General features: G+C 42.1%; 1 protein-coding gene across 2 annotated transcripts in view; it reads left to right on the forward strand.

Moving 5' to 3' along the window:
- The window catches only part of KCNN4 (potassium calcium-activated channel subfamily N member 4), a 569,890-nt gene that overhangs the window by 391,709 nt on the left and 157,523 nt on the right, over positions 1–20,658 (forward strand). For both annotated transcript variants that reach the window (XM_069640748.1, XM_069640755.1), the window contains exon 5: positions 3,099–3,209. In XM_069640748.1, the coding sequence (XP_069496849.1) occupies positions 3,099–3,209 (111 nt within the window). The remainder of the gene's footprint in view (positions 1–3,098; positions 3,210–20,658) is intronic.

Here is a 20,658-nt window from a genome sequence, read left to right on the forward strand (position 1 = left end):
GGGCGTACTGGGAGAGGGTGACTATATTGTCATTCCTGGGGGTCGGGACCAGCGGGTGTCTCAAGAGGTGTGGCCGACATGTTGACCTGGAATCAGAGGCACTGGGAACCGTTTGGCTGTTGCAGGTCAGTGTAGTTTTGGATATGTGGGATCCAGGTGGGTGCCCAAAAGTACCATGGCCAGCCTGACAGCCTAGGGATGTGTCTTAGCAACATGGATAGAAGGTGCCATCAGTCAAGAAGAAAATAACATTACCAAATGACCTAAACGTTTTGGAATAAACGCAGGTGGAATGGAAAGAGATTGTGAGGGCAATGAACCTGTGGAGTTGATAAGCTGATCGGATGTATGGTAGCCTTTGACACCATTCCAAAATGGCGGATGTTGTTGATCGGCTAGGAAGAAAGGTACTAGATCCATCTTTGGTGGTTCTCCTTTAAAAGATGGACTGAACCAGAACAGCTGATGATGTATCTATGCACACGGTGGAGTTGCAGGATATAATGCTGTCCATGAAAAAAAGGGCACAAACTGCAATTAAAATAGTAAAAGGTAGAATGCAGGATATCATATTTGACATTCAGTGGTACAGTAAAGGAACAAGTAAAGGAGCAAGAAAGAGGGAATAAAAGTAAGTTAGGCATATTGAGTAATGCAACAGAACACTTAGTGGCAAAAAGCGAATGGGACAAGGTGGATATTACTCTACCTTTGTGGGAAGTGGAAATACAAAATATATTAAGGAACAACGTGATTGGAGATTGGCAAGAACAATAGAAAAACAGCAGTAAAGGGAGATATTATTATGCTATACACAAAATAGTTAAAGTTAAAAGAGCAGCGCAGGAAAACCTACCCAGATTACAAGACACAATGATCAGTAGACGCAAAGTAGGTCACACGTAGCCGAATCAACATTGACATGAATAAAGCAAACATGAAACTGGAGAATGTAGTCTCTGCGGAAGAGCAGAAACTAGACAACACTATTTGTTGGAAAGCCTAGAGTATGAAAATCAAATAAAAGTGTTGATAGAAGAATTAAGCTAATTGAAAATGGAGGCTTGCCAACAGAAGCTATATTTAAAGAGGAGGCGAGAGCTAAGCTAAATAAGGAAAATCAGATTATTTGGGGCTACAAAGTGGAGAAAGAAATAATGATGGACTACAATAACAAGTAGGGGGCAACACCGTCAGAGGTAGCCCCATGAAATCCATAGGAGATGAAACCCAGTTCCCCTACATCATTCTTTGCTCCTGGGATCCTTGGGCACATTCTGCTGGCGTGCTGCTATCCCTCACTTCCCATAGGTTCCCATCCTATCCTGACACAGAATGCACCCTGATCACTTCGCAAAGGGCCTTTCCAGACTGAGACAGCTTTCCCTATGATCCCCAGGTATTCCCCATGTGTTTCTCTTTCCCACGCGCTCCATCATCTATCAGAGTGATTCTTCTTGTACTCCTCCTGATGCAGTTCACATGTCTTGTGATCAGTGGTTTATAATGATCACTCTCTTTCTGCCTTACGTTTCCAGTCCAGGTGTTCTTATCTGTTTTACCTTGTTTTGTGTTTCCCCTTACCCGCATTGGTTTGATACTGTAAGAAGAACCTATTCTCTCATTTCTCGCTAAGCGAGGTCTGAGTGGGTTAAGGACCGGGCACATTCTGTTGGTGGAAACATTCTTGTCCACAGAGCAATACGTGGCATTGTGGTGCCATATTTACAGCACTAGATTCGGAGGACATGTGTGGCCTTCTGCTAGACTCAGACATATTGAGCTATAGGATTCTTCTTTGGAGTAGAAACAGGACTTGAAATCGTAATGTAGCATGATGTCGGACAACTTTCACATTGTTCCATTTCCACGATGACCAAAGTGGTGTATGTGGTTGATAGTTTCTGTTCTGATATAGCTGAGCTGCATTCAGATAGTAAATAACCAAGGTGGGTACACCAAACTCTCAGTGTACTAAGCCTGGACTAGCGTCCTTCCTTATGCCAGCCGCAAGGACGAGTATAGTAGCACTACCCCTGTACTACATCAATCAAGAAGTCAAAGTTAGTTATACTTCTCCAATGCGCTTAGCAATATAGATTATTGTTTATTATTCTATTCTTCACAACAATCTCATGCCCAATTAATGCCATAGCAGCCAACACGTGTTTCGACAGATTGTCTTCTTCAAGGCTGCCAAATACAACCCAATTTTACATAACAAGTTTAACCAGAAAATCAAAATGTAGCAAATTACATCATTTAACAAAAATACATTCATGTATATGATGTTCAGATACATGAATGTATTTCTGTTAAATGATGCGATTTGCAATCTGCTACGTTTTGATTTTCTGGTTAAACCTGCTATGTAAAATTGGGTTGTATTTGGCAGCCTTGAAAAAGAGAATCTGTCGAAACACGTGTTGGCTGCTACGGCATTAATTGGGCATGAGATTGATGTGAAGAATAGAATAATAAAAAATCATTTATATTGCTAAGCGCATTGGAGCAGTATAACGAACTTTGACTTGGTCTCCTCGGATAAGGATCTGTACATAAGTGGCCGGTGGCAGGATGGAGATGTGCAACTCTTCCGTTCCTCTAACGTCATGCCAGTTACCAACCCAGTGAATGTCTGCTCTCCTCGGCTCATTTTCAATAACCCCTGTAGAGAGTTGCATTGTTTATCTGCTAATGGCCATTTGTTCCTGCCAGAGACCATTTCCATTTGACATCCGCTCTTACTATGTGCTTGTAGCACAGAGCTGGCATGAAGGTTCAGGAAAGGCCTGCCCCTTACTTCATGCAAAGAAGAAAGGCGTTTTGCCGAGACATGACAAAGGGGCAGGATACGGAGTTTGTTGATCACGATTAATGTAATTGTGTAGTGTCCATCTAACACTTGCTTTGGCTCAAGTATTCTCTCTACCCCCTCTCCCATGTGTGCAAGCATAATGAACAGAAAACACCCTAGCTCACTGCATCCACCTTACCCTTGGGTTGACTGCAATATTGTGTGCGTGTGTCTTTGTGCACCAAATATCCCAACCCAGGTATTCTATCACCCCTGACCCCACTTTGCTCTTGTCTTTAAGGGAGTTGGATGCACGGCTCTGTTGGTCGCTGTGGCTGCTAACAAGCTCGAGTTCACCAAGGCCGAGAAACACGTTCACAACTTCATGCTGGACATACATTACATGAAGGAGGTAAGCACGGTGCACCTGAGTTCCTCCGCTGCCAGCAGGGGAGCCCACCAGGCTAGAGCGTCATTTGGGGGTTTTCGGGCTCTGCCTCTGCAGCACCTGGTCAAGGATTGCAGAGGCAGTGTAAAAACAAATAAAGCAGGCCCCTAGAGCCCTCTTTATTTAGATTTTTGTAGTGTGTTTAACTTGCAAAAGTGCAGCTGGAGGTTAGTCTTTGTTTATATAGGCCATGCTGCCTGAATGCCACATACATAGAGCCTCTTAGATTCAACTTGATTATGATGCATAAGATGTTTTAATGTTACTGGGATTTTTCTGTATCCAGGTAGAGTAGTTGGTATTATATTTATGTGTATAGTGCTTTATGTCTGACTCCAGATCCCTCCTGCTTCTAAGCACTGTAAAAATAGGTGTTTTAATATGAAATAGAAGAGCACTACATGTATCTACCTCAGAAGGATGAAAGGCTGACTCAGCCCTGCTGAAATATGGAAAGTGAAAGCTGGCACATGTCACGGTGTAGCTTGAAACTCATTGAGCTATCAAATTGCAACATAGGGGGCCTCATTCCGAGTATGGAGGTAATCATGGCGGTATTAGCGCCATGACTACCTCCCATACCGGTACCGAGTCCGCCCTGGTTCAATGGGAACTTAGCGGTCTATTTCGACCTTGCCGGGACCGGTAAGTCCCCATTGAAAAAGCCACTCCCCATTCCCATTTGAGCACCCATAGGGCTCAATGGGAAGGCGCTAATAACGGTACCGCAAATTGCGGTACCGTTATTAGCTCTAAAGTCCCTTAACGGGTCCCGTCCATAACGCCTGGTAAAACCAGGCGTTAAGGAAGGGACCCGCTAAGGGAACTCGGAATAGGGCGCAAAGGGATTACCGGCACCGGTGTCCTTACCGGTGCCCGGTATCCTTTTGCGCCCAACTCGTAATGAGGGCAAATATGTGGTTTAATCAAGTGTGCAGTTAAAAAGAAACATTAGGATATATACTCACCACCCTCGTCTGTCCCCTTCAGTGCTTTCTAAAGCAAAATATAACATTAGTATCCGGTTGACTGGTGGGAAATTGCACATTCCTCCTGCTTCTAAGCACTGTAATAATAAATTATACGTTAATGAGAAATGGAATCCCCAGAGCCAATGCATTACCAAAGGCTGCCATAGCCACATTTAAGAAGAAATAGCTGGGAAGATAGCTCAGCTGATTACGTGCCCACTGCTGGGATCTATGTGTGTTCTTCAAGTCTCAGTTGTGAATCCTAGCAAGGGTTACTCAACCTTTCATCATTCTGAAGTCTGAGTATTATTTTCAGTTGTCAGATAGCAATAACTTTATGTATGAGTATTTTATGTAAAATGCTTTGTCGAAAGTGCTATATAAGTAATGGATTATTATAAATGCCTAAGTGTTAGTATCAATAAATCCAAGTACAGGCTCACAATAATGTCATTGGCTTAAATGAATGTCGCTTCAAAGGTGTTGCTTTGCTTCCTTGAGATATGCATGAATCTTACTTTTTTTATACTGGAATGTCTGAAGCTGTATGACACTGGCTATGAATGCATTAGAACTATATATATATATATATACACTGTATACTGTATATGGCAGCACCAAGGGAATGTTAGGCATTGCTTGGCATATGGTTACTAAACCAGACATGAACAGCTATAATTGGTATACACTGGCAGTAAATGGCCATATGAGGCTGTAGGGGCATATATATCGGAATGCCCCTGGCCTATGTTGGTTCTACTGGGTCTACACCTGTTGAAATGTAAGCTTATGAATGTTTTTCTAAACCCGGCAGTCACTTCAGTTGATGTAATTGAGGTTAAATGTCATGTGATGTTATTTCATGTGATGCCATCAAGGTCAAAAGGCATAGGTCATAGGACAGCACTTCCAGTGGTGTCATTGTGTGTGTAATGTCACTTCCACTATTCCTTGCATTTGGCATTTTGTTGAATTGACGTCCCTGCCACCAGGGCCATATCTAGAATTTGGGAATAACAGAAAGGTGGGGTTGCAGCGCCCACCCCCTGCCCTCCGCTAGAGCCAAAGGAAAACAGATGCAATATCCATGGCACCCTCTTGCCTATCATTTATGCTCATCATGTGTCTTTGATTTGAATAGATGTTATTTCTATGTCATTAATGAAGCCTCCTAAGCACGGGACCAGCATAGGAGTCCATCAAATGTTTAATTGAAACGGGACACCAAACCTTGGGGGAACCCTGTGACTCAGACAAAGGAAACATTTAGGTTTTCAGCCCCCTCGCTGGCTCTTTTTCTCTGTTCCGCTGTTCAGAGGACAATAAACATGCTCCCTGAGGATTTGCATGCCAAAGACCCCCTGCAGTGCTTTTGTGGGATTTTGGCAGAAAATCAAGGCACATGATGAGTGTGTGGGTGTGCATCTATTCACTAAGCCATATTTGTATCATAATGTTGACGTAGCAGACTTGTAATGCAGTAGGCGAAGAAGTTTAAAGTGTTGTGAAATATGACAAAGAAGAGACATTTTTCCAAGAAATCTTCCCATCCCTTTTAATAGCAACATTAGAATGTTTATTGGCGAATCACAATGCAGGAAACATGGGCTTTATCTGTCAGGTGAAGCCCGCGTTCCCAGCCTTCTACGGCCACTGCACCCATCCTCCATTTCCCAACTCGCCTCACCTTCCTTTACTTGCTGGTTTGGAACTGCGTGCCGGAAAACACACACAGCTATGTGAGGTCTGTTGGATTATTCAAGAATCCATATCTTTGATGAGAAAAGAGCCCAGGGGTCTGAGGGAGTATTTGGGGCTGTACACCAGGGTGCGGTCACGAACCCCACCCAGCAGTTCAACGTGGTGTGAAGTTTGTCACAATAGGCCCTGAAGAAAGTGGTTGCACTCATATACACCACTGAAACCGGTTAGCTATCCCCTTTGAGGAGTTCCAATAATTAGGGATCCTCAAAATTAGTACTCATGTACTTTAGAAGTTTCATACAGCCCTTGGAAATTTGAGCTGTCTTTGATTTTGTATTTTATATTTTAAGTTATTTCAGAGTTCAGAAGCAGGGTAATTAAAGTAACAAAAACCCCTGCGATATCTCTAACACTTTTGGGCACAGCGCAAAGTGTCCCGATAGGGTTTTTAGCCTTACATTCATTGGGCTATCTTATGATTCTAATTAGGCTCATCATCTCCAGTAGTAGTAGGGTAAGCCTCTAACTGTCCCCTCACCCTAGATAGGCGATATATCACCGACATCTAGGGACAGGTTACACCACACTAGGGTACAGTTGGTATGGTTGGAGGCCAATTTAGGCTGTGCTGAATGACAGAATTATGATATGATATGTTATTTATAACAGTCTTAATACCCAGAGGTTTCTAAGCGTGGACCCCGGGATCGAACCTGTGGTCCTCCGTGTCGTCTTGCTTCCAAGGCAAGCACGTTGCCCCTGAGCTATCCTCCCGAGTCTAATTCAATCAACTATTAACTTACTATACCTGAATACCTTTGTGTGTGAACATATTTATGGGCCTCCAGCTTCCAAAATCGGCAGTGGAAGAGAACAAAGTCTTGGATCATCCTGTCTCTCCCCTTGAGGTTCTGGGCTTGATGAATAAAAGGCAGCCAGGAACGGATCCCGGATTAGATTGCTATACAGTAGGCTTCTCCCATGGGTATTCTGGGGTCCTGACTCCTTTCCTTGATGCATTTTTTAAAAAAAGATGATTCATGAAGCAGGTGTCCCGTAATCGTCTTGGGAGGCATTGATTATGATCATTGAAAAGAAAGTAAAGATTGCATTGAATGTTATTATTACAGACCCATCTCCCTCTTGAATTCAGATATTAAGATCCTCTCCAGCAGCTTAGCGGTGACACTGAGCATATTTATCCACAAGCTAGTATATAATCATAAGGCTTCATAATAGGGTGCCGGGGGCAGATAACATTAAGAAGACTCTACATTTAATGGCATTATTAGGAGAATGTTGCCCTTGATGCTGAGAAGGCATTTGACCAGGACAACTGGATTTCCTTTTTGAATTATTGAATCATTTGGGTATGAACTTGCAATGGATACAGGTGTTGAGAGTGCTCTAATCCAACCCATGTGGTCAAGTAGTAGTGAATGGGATTTCCTCTGAGAGATTCAATTTGAGAAAACGAACAAAACAGCAGCTCCTGTTGTCACCCCTCGGATTCGTCCTAGTTATGGGATCCCTACTGGAGGCTGTAAAGAAATGAATGGAACTGGGGCATTCAAGATGGAATGCTGTGCTTTTAAACTGGGATTATTCATGGACGATGCACATCCCACCTCTGGTACACATCCCAGATCCAGTGATATCCAGACCTAATTTAATGTAGAAGTTAGAAATGTAAACATTTTTTTCGTCTTTAGGGTAAATAACTACATCAGCTATGATGCTCCTGGAGAGGTTTCCCTAGATTTTAGGGCCAGATTTTAGGATTTCCGGTTTTGAGTACCCGAGGGTAGCAAAGAATAGCTGGAAGTCCACCTAACGAGATCCCTAGATGCGTTATTTTAGGCTAATTGCTTACCTCTTTGGAAAACGATGAAGGGGAGCATTTGCTGCTGGTAAATATGTGGTTTGTCTTGAATGGGAAGATTGGCCCAATCAAATTGAATCTAGTTAGCAGGCTGTTTTTATTGTTCTGGGCACCACTAGTCCAAATTCTTATTTTCTTCGTTAGAGAAATCAACAGAGCCTTGTTGTGTTTTCTCTGGAATGACAAAACACTGTGAGTGGCATTTCATATACTGACATTGACCAAGGAAGATGGGGGGAGTTGAGGATGCTGCTTGTGGACTACATTTGAGAGACAGGGGAAAATAAATGGTTGTCCCCAGAAAATGAGGCACTCTCTCTCATCAGTGTTGGAGATTGGTTGTGAGTTTCCCATATGGGTCCCCAGAAGAGTATATTACATCACCCAATATTATCAATACTGTGGGAATTTTAGCAGAAGTAAAGCAATAATGTTAACCTTGCCTGTCAAGATCCAGCAAAAAAGATTAAACAACTTGAGTATCTCATCTAGAATGAGATTAACGCAAGCTGCATGCCATCACCCTAGGAAGATACTATAAAAATCAAAGGATCCCAAGGGGATTGAGAATACAACTCCAACCTACCCTCTGTAAGGGAAGCAAAAAATTTGTCAGGAAATGGGAAGCTATTCTGAATAGATGCTCTCTGGATTTAATTTTACTCACTATTCAAGTACTACCAGCTAATTTGAAAACAATTGACGCAGAAATTAAAGAAATCCAACAAGAACTTACTAACGCCTTTAAACTGAAAAAAGAAGAACTAGAAGAGATACTGTTGGATATTAACATCAAACTAGCAGACTACAAATCAGAACTCGAAACAAAAAAAATCAGGAAGTTCAAAAGAGACACATATGATTATCTTAACGAAGAGGTGTACACTTGGATGGACAAGTATGGACCACCAATAAGAAGACCCCGACCGGACACCTCCAGTAATACGTCAAGTTCTGAATCTGAAACAACCGCAGAAATCCCACCTGAAAGGGACACACGACAACCAGAAACCTCAGGACCATCACAGGCAAGAGCAGGCACTTCAGGAGTCTCTTTTTTAGGAAGAGGCCAAAGAGAACAAGGAGGGGGAAAAGAAAAAAAACGAGAGGGTCAACAGACAAGATACCAGCAGAGCAAAACTTAGTTATTAATCTCTCCAGAAGAATCCTGACATAATCTGAGATAAATACTCTACAAAGTGGATTAAGCTTTGTACCAACATATGATAGCTCTCTGTTTGACACCAAGGTAGAAGTACTTAAGCTTGTAAGAAAGATTACATTTAAAATCTTCTTCGACAAGTTGGAAGATCAAGGAGACAAAAGGGATGGATCACCATACAAAGAATTCAAATCTAAAAGCACATTTGTACCACCTTGTAATACCCCCGCAGTGTGGATTCTCAAAAAAACAAGTACTTAGAGATCTAGGCAAGATCAAATTCTCAAACACTAAATACAAAAACCTCAAACCCCATGAACTTAAACTCCTCAAAGACCTGTGCAGGGACGAATCAATAACCATCAGACCGGCGGATAAAGGAGGAGCGTTGGTCGTACAAAATGTCATAGACTATAACAAAGAGTGCTTAATACAACTGGCAGATACCAACACTTACAAAAAATTGGATAATGATCCTACCATAATGATTATGCAGGACATAGATAAGATCCTGGATGAGGCTGAAGCGAACTATTTGATCAGCCATCATACACATAAATACCTACAGAATTCCAACCCACGTGTTCCTAATTTCTATGCTTTACCCAAAATCCACAAGAATCCAAAAGAACCACCTGGAAGACCGATTGTGACAGGCATTAACAGTGTACTACAGTAAATTGGGAAGTATATTGACTTCTTTCTCCAGCCACTCATTCAGAATACCCCTACTTATATTAAGGACACCACCCACTTTTTACAACAACTGAAAGCTATACCTCATGTCTCAATGCACCTTTTGTTCACTCTGGATGTTAAAAACCTATACATGTCTATTCCACATGATTTGGGAATACGTGCAGTGGATTGGTTACTATTGAAATTGAAGCAAACAAAGAATTTCTGATCATCTTGTTGGAATTCCTTTCTAAGAATTCATACTGTAAGTATCAAAAACAACATTATGAACAGATTGCCGAAACAACAATGGGTGCCACCATGACACCCACATACGCAACCACCTTCATGTACAAATTTGAGACAGACCACATCCTGAACCATCCAACATGGAAGTCGCACCTATTGATCTGGATTCGTTACATTGATGATATCTTTGGTATATGGACTCACAGTGAAGAAAGTTTACTAGTATTCTTTAGAGATCTCAACACCATTGATGAAAGGATTCAGTTCACACATAAGTATTCAAAAGAGAGTATCCATTTTCAAGATGTTGAAATTAAATCTGCAGAAGGAGGATATAAGACGAATATATACAGTAAACCGACTGATCGCAACAATTTGCTTCACAGGCTGAGTTTTCACCAACCAAGCCTCATACGCAATTTTCCATACAGCCAAATGTTACGTGTCAAACGTATCATCAGCGACCCTACTGATTACACCGTTGAACTACAGAAAATGGGTGACAAATTCAACAAGAAAGGTTATAGGGAATGTGAAATTGTTGAATCTAAAAACAGAATAGAAGCAATTAACAGAGACGATCTATTGACCCACCAAGAAGAATCAAATCAGATCCACCACTTGTATTCGTGACGAGATACTCAACACAAAGTAACCGCATTAAATCTATCATCAAAAAGCATTGACAAATGCTATCATGTGATAAAAAAATAGAACACTTGTTCAAAGATTCACCCACTTTTGCATACCAACGCAGCAGGAATTTTAGAGACCATCTGGTACAAACACATCCAGCACAGAAAAAACTTGAGACAAAATGGAAAGGAACATTCCCATGTCTACAATGCAGCAACTGCGGGTACATACTGAAAGGACAAAGTGTTAACCATCCTCACACCGGTGAGAAATTACCTCGCAAAGATTATGCGACATGTGAAATGGCCAACATCATCTATGCAATTAAATGCCCATGTGGGCTGTACTATGTGGGTCAGTCAAAAAGAAAGGCGAAATTACGCTGGAATGAGCATCGGTCACGCATCCGAAACCGAAATACCACTTCATCAGTGGCCAAACATTGGATAGAGAAGGGGCACAATTTGGCACAAATACGCTTCCTGATACTTGAAGTGATACACAGACATGAACCTCACGAGAATCTGCAACTAAGACTTGACAGAAGAGAGTGCTTCTGGATAGACAGACTTGGAACACTCGCTCCCAGAGGACTTCACGAGGAGATTAACTGGTCTTGTTATTTTTAGTGTGTAAACATTATATAGCACAATGCATACACTTTTATGATGCGGGTAGAAAGTATGTATCTATATTCACTTTTTATTTTTATTTCTTTTTTATTTTTATCCACATTTATTTTTATTTCTTGTTTAGATATAATGGATTAGGTTCATACTAATTGATTTTGTTTGGAATTTTTTATCTATCCATACTTATTTTTATTTTTATTATTTGTTTTTATTTTTTAAATCTTTTAAATGTTTTCAATTCTCCTACTTATTGGCTTATAAACATTTTGCAGAGAGGTTTATTACCTCAGGAGACTAATTAGGCAATAACAGGTTACAAATACTATCATATACATTAATCCTCAATCATGAGCGTGCATGAAGGACGCAAAATATATGTAGTAAACACAGAGCATGTAAGGTCATTTTTGAATAGATAGGTTGTTCCATCCACGTACTCAACATATGACATGACTTTTGATCTTGGTGTTTATGTTTTTTTAACTGTTTAATGTTTCCTTAACTTTGTAGGTTTGCTTTTTCCTTTTTCCTTCTTTGCTTTATTTGGAATAATCTCGTTATTCATTTTGACAACCCCTTATGCCAAATTCCTACATGGATACGCGCTTCAATATCACTGGGGTTTCCCATTCATGTACCTACTTGTATCCTTATTTACGCATTACATCGTTATGTCAATTGGTTTGATTTTTTTTATTATTTAGTATCCATTACGTTCATTTTCTTAAATACTGGTTTATGTTTCTTGTTCTTCGTTACATTTCTACATTAATGTATTTATTTTTGCAGATCTTATCTATTTATTCTTTCATGCACAACCGTCCAGCATATTTTTATTTTTGTTTCCTTTTTTTTCATATTTACAGACATATATGAGTTTCATTACATTCATTTCCTGTACGCATTCTCACCCATCGGGGAGAATATTAGTCACCTTTTTGCGAGGCTCGCACACTTACTTTAGTAAACTTGCCTACACGCCTGGTTATTCCCCATTCCCGTTCTCCTTCTTCCATGGAGATACGGGACGCGAGGCACTGCTACGTCGATACGTTTATCGACGTTACGCAGTGCCGCGCCGGGGATGCCATGGCAACAAATGTAACAAGGAAGTGAACGCAGTTCACCTCCTTGGATCCGCAAGGAGTTCGCGCTCCGACGCGCATTTGAGTGCATCGGTAAGTGTACGGATACTGCCAGTATTAGCAGTTTCAGCGCCCGCATGCATTTCTCTAATCTGATAGACTTTTTACAACTCACGGTCGTGTTCCTTTCTGCACACCTTTTTTTACTTAGCATTCAAGGGAGTTTCATTTACTCCTTCGTCTTGATCTTCAAACAAGACGCAAGCAAGTTGATTGACAGGTACACTTATCGCTGATATTTAATTTGGGCATCAATATAGGTTGAACTGAGAGTATTTTGTATTAATTACCTAAACTCATGTGTATCATTTTTATTTCTATTTTTCATTTCCATCTCTCCACAACCCAATATGCACGTGAAATGTGGTATGTATTGCTATATACACTGTTTTCTGATTAATCACTTTGTTCACACTGGGATAATGTTTCCTTTGGAATATGGAATGTAACTGTTGGTTTACATCAAAAAAGAATTAATGAAATATGGTTTCAGCCCGGAGGAAGGAGCTAGACTCCGAAATGCATAGGCACAGATAACCATATGTTCTCTGCAGTCAACTTGTATGGTGCTTAGTACATTATTCATGCAGGTTAATGAATGAAAAACATGCACCACAACATGAATAAAATTGTGAAGTAACAATTTATCTAAGAATTCGTCAAAGAACTTTGATTGAATATTCAAGAACCATTTACTAAATTGAATAACACTATTTCAGAGCTCTGAACGCAAGCGTGAGCATCAATCTTTGCTGGATGGTCAATCCAGCTTTTCTCATTTTTGTCTAACCTTGCCTCTTGGCCATCCCCCTTAATTGCATTTCTCCCTCCCAATTAGAGACGTCATGCAAGAACCCTTATGTTTCCAATCTTGGTACTAGTCGGGGTAGGAGTAGGCAGGGGAACTATGGAAAGAGGGAAAATGTATTACTAGGTAACAGTTGGCATCAGAACTAGGTCTGGGATCCCTGTTGGTTTTTCCTGTATCTGCATTTTACCCCCTTTGAGAAAACCTTAGACACTCCTTGGGTTTTTCTAAAGGGTTGATCTCACAGTTATTTAAAGTTATGATCTCGGGGGAGACTGTGGCTAGCTAAAATTGCAGTGGGATTCAGGAGAAGAAGTATCAGACGACCTCTGGCGATCAATGGCCCTCATTACAAGTTTGTCAGTCCGGAAACAACGGTGCCGGTAAGCTTACCGGCACCGTTGTTTCCGTACCGGCAAACTACGAGTCTGCGGGCGGGTGCCGTACCGCCCACCAGGTCTGAATGGCACCTGCCCGCAGACTTTCACGGAAGCACCGGCACCGTTATTAACGGTGCCTGTGCTCCCGTGATCCCCATTCCCATTGTGTCCTATGGGACTCAAATGGGAATGGGGAGTAACATTTATCGGCGCCTGACTTCCCGGAAACGCTGGGGTTGTAATGCCCCGGTGATTCCGGCAAGTCAGGCAGTGGTAAATGATTACGGGTCCGGCGTCTACCTGCCGGTTTTACCGGCACGGTTTCCGCCGGACCCGTAATGAGGGCCAATGCGTGTTAGAGCATAAAATACTTTGAATTACATGGCCTTAAATTATTGCTTAGATCGCATAACCTTCATCTTGCAATAGCTTGGATGTTTCTGGGGTTCAAGCACACTCTGTTGGGGGCCGCCAAGAGGAAGGAGCATACTGGTACATGTGGTGGATCTGTGCTTTTGTGCAGCTGTTTTGGAAGGAAGTCCTGTAGTGGATCGAGGACCTCGAAGCGAAACGGAGGGAAACAGATCCCCTTCTAGTTCTTTTTTCGATTTCTTGAGGGAAGGATAAAGCCTACACCCCCTCACACATATGATACACAATCTCCTTCTAGCAACAAGGGCTTGTGTTGTCTGCGTATGGAAAAACGTTTTCAGAATTAATAAATATTCAATATGGAAAATGTAACCCCATTGTTAAATGAACCCTAGATGCTGGGAGGCTGAATGGTCACCCTTCCTGGAGAAGGATGTTAAAAATGGAAAGGGGGAGTTGAAAGGATGTGTAAATGAGCAGGAGGCAAAAGGAAGAGGTTTGTGGAAGAAGAACAAAAATGGTTAAATAAAAATGAAGGTTATATTATATAGTGCTTTTGGGCACATGCTCGCTGGTAATTACAATGCATTAAAGAAAATATAAACATTGGCGCTCCAATGAGGAAGGGCTTCTTTACCCTTTTTTTCGTTTTTCTTTGCTTTCTCTATTCCAAAGTAAGCAAAAAAAGGGATCAGTTTTGTATTTTTCTGACGGTTGCTTTGTTGTGTCTTCTGACGGAGTTTTATGTTGTGTTTTCGAAGTTTCTAAAAGTTCAATTTGGAAAAATAGCATGGCCTCTCCTAATCTCAGCCTATGCCCGGGTATGTGTACATTAATCATTGCTTCCAATCCACCTCCTTCATCCATGTTGCAGCTGTTGTACCTTATTTGAGGCTTCAAATCTGAGTTCTACACCCATTCTGAGATGTGTGTACCTTTGCCATATGGCTTGTGAACTGTGCCCTGCATCTATATTACAACCTGTATACTTTCCCTGTGGCTGGCATTGGTAACAGGTGTCCTGTACGTAACTTAGAACACAAGTACTCCCATCATGGATAGCTCATTATGCCTTTAAATTGCCAATTCCTTATTATTCACATTCCAGTTCCCATGCGTGTTCTCACGCTTGTTCCCACGCTTATTCCCATGCTTATTCCCATGCTTATTTTAATCACAAAGTTGGAGTTGGGCATGACCAAAGAGTCTTGGGGTGCTTTCATTTTTTTGGTTTCAATGGGCCTAAAGTTGTCTGTGACCTGGGTAAAATATGTTAAGATGGGCCTGACTAAAAAGATCAGAGGCAATCTTACATTGAGCAGAAGACAGCTGAGGGGAGAAATAAACCACCAGAGCCCCACCAGCGCCATGCCTGCAAGTCAGTTTTCTCGAGTAGATACAATAAAATCATTTCACCCATTTTTGTACTTTTTATGCATGCATGCATGCCAATGGAGCCTGGGTACAGGAGTAAACACGCATCTTGTTGGCAAGTATTTTTCTTCTCTTACTGAAGGATGTTGGATGTTCATGGTCAAATGTGCCAGTCTCAGCGTGCTGTTGCATTCCAGCTAGGTTTGCACTACATACATCAGTTACATAGATACATACAAGTGGGCACAGATGCTGCGCGTACATATTAAGAGCTCCTTCCCACTGCAAAACACTGAGAGAGCTGCAGGAAGACCCTGTTGCCAAGGCAAACACAAATAACGCCCAGTGATATATGCCATATTCTTCCAAGCTCCAACCCAAACAGGAGACTACAACAAGCAGGTGACTATCACGCGAGTTGTGCATAAGTCTAAAAGGGGGAAAGCCTTGCATATGGTCGTTTGTACAGATCTGAAGTTGTGCTATTTCAGGTGAGAAATAATACGCCAAGCCTGGCTCCTTACGTCGCTCGATGTTGCATTCTGGTAGATGAAGGCTTGCTTTTGTAATATGTACATCTATGCAAAACGGCATGCAAAACAAATGCCAGGACTTACAGAGCATGAGTTGAGAAAGTGGGGTGTGCGTTGGTGAGGGGTGGTAGGTGGGAAACGTGGATCGTGTGCGTTTCTGCCCAGCAGGATTAGGACTGTTCATGTTAAGCAGTTAATTTGCAATCAGTTTACTGTTCTGGACCAGGAGAGAAAGTACACACCTGCTTCTGTTCTGCCAGCAATAACTCATTCTTTTACGCTTATGCATTCCATAAAATGAATACGGTTTAGTTGGGTAATATTGACATTTATTCTTTTACATTTTGTGAAGCCACTGGTACTCACTGTAATGCACAGACTTGTCTTTGAAAATGTTCACAGTCTTCAATGGCCCAGAATAGTTCAAACTATGGCAGGAAATCCTGGCTGCACCCCTGGAGAAGGCTGAAGTGGGAGAGTTTGTAGGCCAAGGTGTCACGATGGGAGAAAAGAGGTTGCTCCAGGGTCATCCCGCGGCAGCAGTAATAGGTATTAGAGGTCAATGCTGAATTGTATGGCTTGTTTGCAGAGCGGACACAATTCGCCGTGTATGAAGTGAAAACGAGCTATTAGGAAAAGGGAGACAAGGGCGTGCAGAATGTTTGCTTGCCTAATCAAGCAAACGGAAGCCAAGGGCGCAACACACCGGAGCGTGGGAAAGGTGCACACCAAGGAGACCTTCCAAGGCTACTGCCAAGTCCTGTCCATACCACCCAAATACACCAAACAATGAGTATATCTCTTGCAACTGCCCTTGCCCCAGGAATAACATTCGCAATCGCACTGTGGCAAGCCATCCTTGCTATACCCATTGCCACAGTGCTAGCCTGGTGCCATTATTGCCTAATCCGGACTGCACCAATTAAAATAGCTTGAGCCTAAAAACAGTTCTCAACTGCTGCGTCGCTTTTGAAATCCTTGAACTGCCCCACAGTGCTGAATTTTTGTTGTTGGAATGCAGAGACGGCCATGGGCGTAATTTTAGAGGGGGACAAGGGTGTTTGTCCCCCCCAACTTTCGTGGCACACCATTTTGTCCCCATTAATTTGGCTGGGGAACCTTTCCTTTAGATTTCATGTCCCCCCCAACATTTTCAGCAAAGTAACTCCACTGGAGACGGGGTTTCCCAGCTGAAGGTAAGAGGACTGCCAGATAACATATTGAAAAGCCCCCCCTCCCGCACATCCTCACCCTTTAAGGTTTCCTGTTCACAGATCAATGGTGCTGGTGCAGAGAGAGAGAGAGAGAAATGCCAAAATCGCCAAAATGATATCATGTGGTGCCGGGGAGCCGAGATAAAGCCAGTTCAAGGGCAACTCTGTATCGCTTGGTGCATGAAGATTCAATCAGAAAGCTGTGGAAAGGGAGAAGAGTGATTCCTAAAAGACAGAAAGTCCAACTTTTAGCATCCCTGCTAGGATTTCTTAGTAAATTTAAAATTGAGGGGGAAAAAAAGACATTTCTTATAGTCATGATTCCAACAGAAATTAAAGGCGCCAAATGGTTGGTGTCTTATGGCGAAATGTGTTTATTATGGAGAGTTGGCAAATTCTGACTTCCCGAGGCCACACCACAATGAGATACAGGGATCCATGCCCTGTCTCCATGGCAGTGTATTTGTGCTGCATTGCTCTCCTCAGTAACCTACCTGCCCAGGTAGACCCTCCATTAGACAACATGCAACCTGTTTCCCTGGAAATATATATGGGATTCAGGAAGTTATCAGACCCTGAGGGCATACTGACCAAAAAGATGAAAAATGTGAAGGATGAGAACCTCTATAAGACCATGGAACTTGGAGATGGTTTGCGATGTCCTTTGTATGTATGGTAGGCGGTATTTTATTGCTTATAATACATGATCACAATATCATTCCCATGCTGATTCACAGTATTTTCTAATTCATTGTAAGGAAAAAAATGTAGAACTTGTTAGATTGCCAGGGTAAACATCAAAACGCAGTTTGCGATGCGTTGAAGTAAATATCCGCTTATTTGGTCAAATACATGTAAAATCCATTTTATGCTTTAAATTAAGTGGTAACAAGGAGATGGTTTACAGCTCTACTGTGGTAAACCTCAGAAAGCATCAAATAAGTATATTACCATGCTCGTCTCCATAACCACTAAAGGGTGTAATCTGTCACCGACAGGTCAGTAGTAAGGAATCTTAAAAGCTGGTCACATCTTCAGTTATCAACATGGGAGACAGTGGCGACCAATCAGAAAGCAGAGAAGATGGACATTTTCTCTCGGGTCAAGCCGGCATGCCCGCATTCTATGTCCGCAGCCTCCGCCCAATGCCATTTTCCCCATCCATGGCTGCTTCTCACCCCACCATATTCAGACACCCCATTCACCTTGCCCCCTACTGTGCCCGTGAGTCCGTTTGCACCTGCCATTTTACCGGCAAAGCCTGGCTCCTCGTTCTCGCTTCTCTGGAGCCTTTGGTCTTCCCACAACACAATCAGACGCATGCTCTCGCGTCTCGCCCCTCTCGCCTCTAACTCACTTGCACAGTGCGCATAGTATGCTGTCACTTTCTCTCCCTGGTTCTTTCTATATTTCTGTTTGATAATGATCATTTCACCAAGGGTTCTACAGGCCATAATGGTGTTTTGCGGGCGCGTGGGGGGGGGGGCAGCTGCTGTTCCATGTAGTACTGGTCAGCCACCCAGCTGTAATGCCCTCTCCTTGCTCGTGCCATAAACTCGGAAGGGCTGGACGCTATCACATGGTACGGCCCAAGCCCACCGGTATTCTCACCGTATTAAGTGCGGGAGTGGAATCTGGATTTCTGCTCTGTGTTGGCTCTGGAGAACTGTGGTGTCACAACCAAGTGTAATACACTTTTTAAAATTTATTTTATATTTGAATTTATTTGATTTAACTATTTTTACAAAACTCTTCAAGGTCATTACAGTCCATTGTTACTAGTGAACTTCAGTGAACTTCGTTCTTTACTTTTGTTTGGGTCGTCCCAAGTCTCTTATTTAAAGAATACGCGTTTAGAGTTGGCTAGTGATGCCATTTTCTAATCAGAGATCAGAAGGGATTTCACAATTAGTCTAGAATGAGATCATGATAAGAACATTATTTACAGGGTTTCATACAGATGATATAGCGGTGCATGTATCATAGAGGAATAATCATGCAGCTCACAGGGTGGTGACTGTTTTGGTAATTTACTAGCCTGCCCTGAGATAGCAGACTGCTACTTCTGGGACATTATAGGGTGTGTGTAAATGCAGCTCTCATATTGGTGACTGTTTTGGTAATTTACTAGCCTAACCTGAGATAGCAGACTGCTACTTCTGGGACATTATAGGATGTGTGTAAATGCAGCTCACAGGGTGGTGACTGTTTTGGTAATTTACTAGCCTGCCCTGAGATAGCAGACTGCTACTTCTGGGACATTATAGGGTGTGTGTAAATGCAGCTCTCATATTGGTGACTGTTTTGGTAATTTACTAGCCTAACCTGAGATAGCAGACTGCTACTTCTGGGACATTATAGGGTGTGTGTAAATGCAGCTCTCATATTGGTGACTGTTTTGGTAATTTACTAGCCTAACCTGAGATAGCAGACTGCTACTTCTGGGACATTATAGGGTGTATGTAAATGCAGCTCTCATATTGGTGACTGTTTTGGTAATTTACTAGCCTAACCTGAGATAGCAGACTGCTACTTCTGGGACATTATAGGGTGTGTGTAAATGCAGCTCTCATATTGGTGACTGTTTTGGTAATTTACTAGCCTAACCTGAGATAGCAGACTGCTACTTCTGGGACATTATAGGGTGTGTGTAAATGCAGCTCTCATATTGGTGACTGTTTTGGTAATTTACTAACCTAACCTGAGATAGCAGACTGCTACTTCTGGGACATTATAGGGTGTGTGTAAATGCAGCTCTCATATTGGTGACTGTTTTGGTAATTTACTAGCCTAACCTGAGATAGCAGACTGCTACTTCTGGGACATTACAGGGTGTATGTAAATGCAGCTCTCATATTGGTGACTGTTTTGGTAATTTACTAGCCTAACCTGAGATAGCAGACTGCTACCTCTGGGACATTATAGGGTGTGTGTAAATGCAGCTCTCATATTGGTGACTGTTTTGGTAATTTACTAGCCTAACCTGAGATAGCAGACTGCTACTTCTGGGACATTATAGGGTGTATGTAAATGCAGCTCTCATATTGGTGACTGTTTTGGTAATTTACTAGCCTAACCTGAGATAGCAGACTGCTACTTCTGGGACATTATAGGGGGTGTATAAATGCAGCTCTCATATTGGTGACTGTTTTGGTAATTTACTAGCCTAACCTGAGATAGCAGACTGCTACTTCTGGGACATTATAGGGTGTATGTAAATGCAGCTCTCATATTGGTGACTGTTTTGGTAATTTACTAGCCTAACCTGAGATAGCAGACTGCTACTTCTGGGACATTATATGATGTGTGTAAATGCAGCTCTCATATTGGTGACTGTTTTGGTAATTTACTAGCCTAACCTGAGATAGCAGACTGCTACTTCTGGGACATTATAGGGTGTGTGTAAATGCAGCTCTCAGATTGGTGAATGTTTTGATAATTTACTAGCCTAACCTGAGATAGCAGACTGTTACCTCTGGGACATTATAGGGTGTGTGTAAATACAGCTCTCAGATTGGTGACTGTTTTGGTAATTTACTAGCCTGCCCTGAGATAGCAGACTGCTACTTCTGGGACATAACAGGTTGCATGTAAATGCAGCTCGCAGGTTGGTGACTGTTTTGGTTTTTTAGAAACCTAACCTGAGATAACAGACTGTTACTTCTGGGACATT

This window comes from Ambystoma mexicanum, chromosome 1q (genome assembly GCF_040938575.1).
Source record: "Ambystoma mexicanum isolate Mex_15411 chromosome 1q, UKY_AmexF1_1, whole genome shotgun sequence".
In the NCBI taxonomy this organism is placed as follows: Eukaryota; Metazoa; Chordata; class Amphibia; order Caudata; family Ambystomatidae; genus Ambystoma; species Ambystoma mexicanum.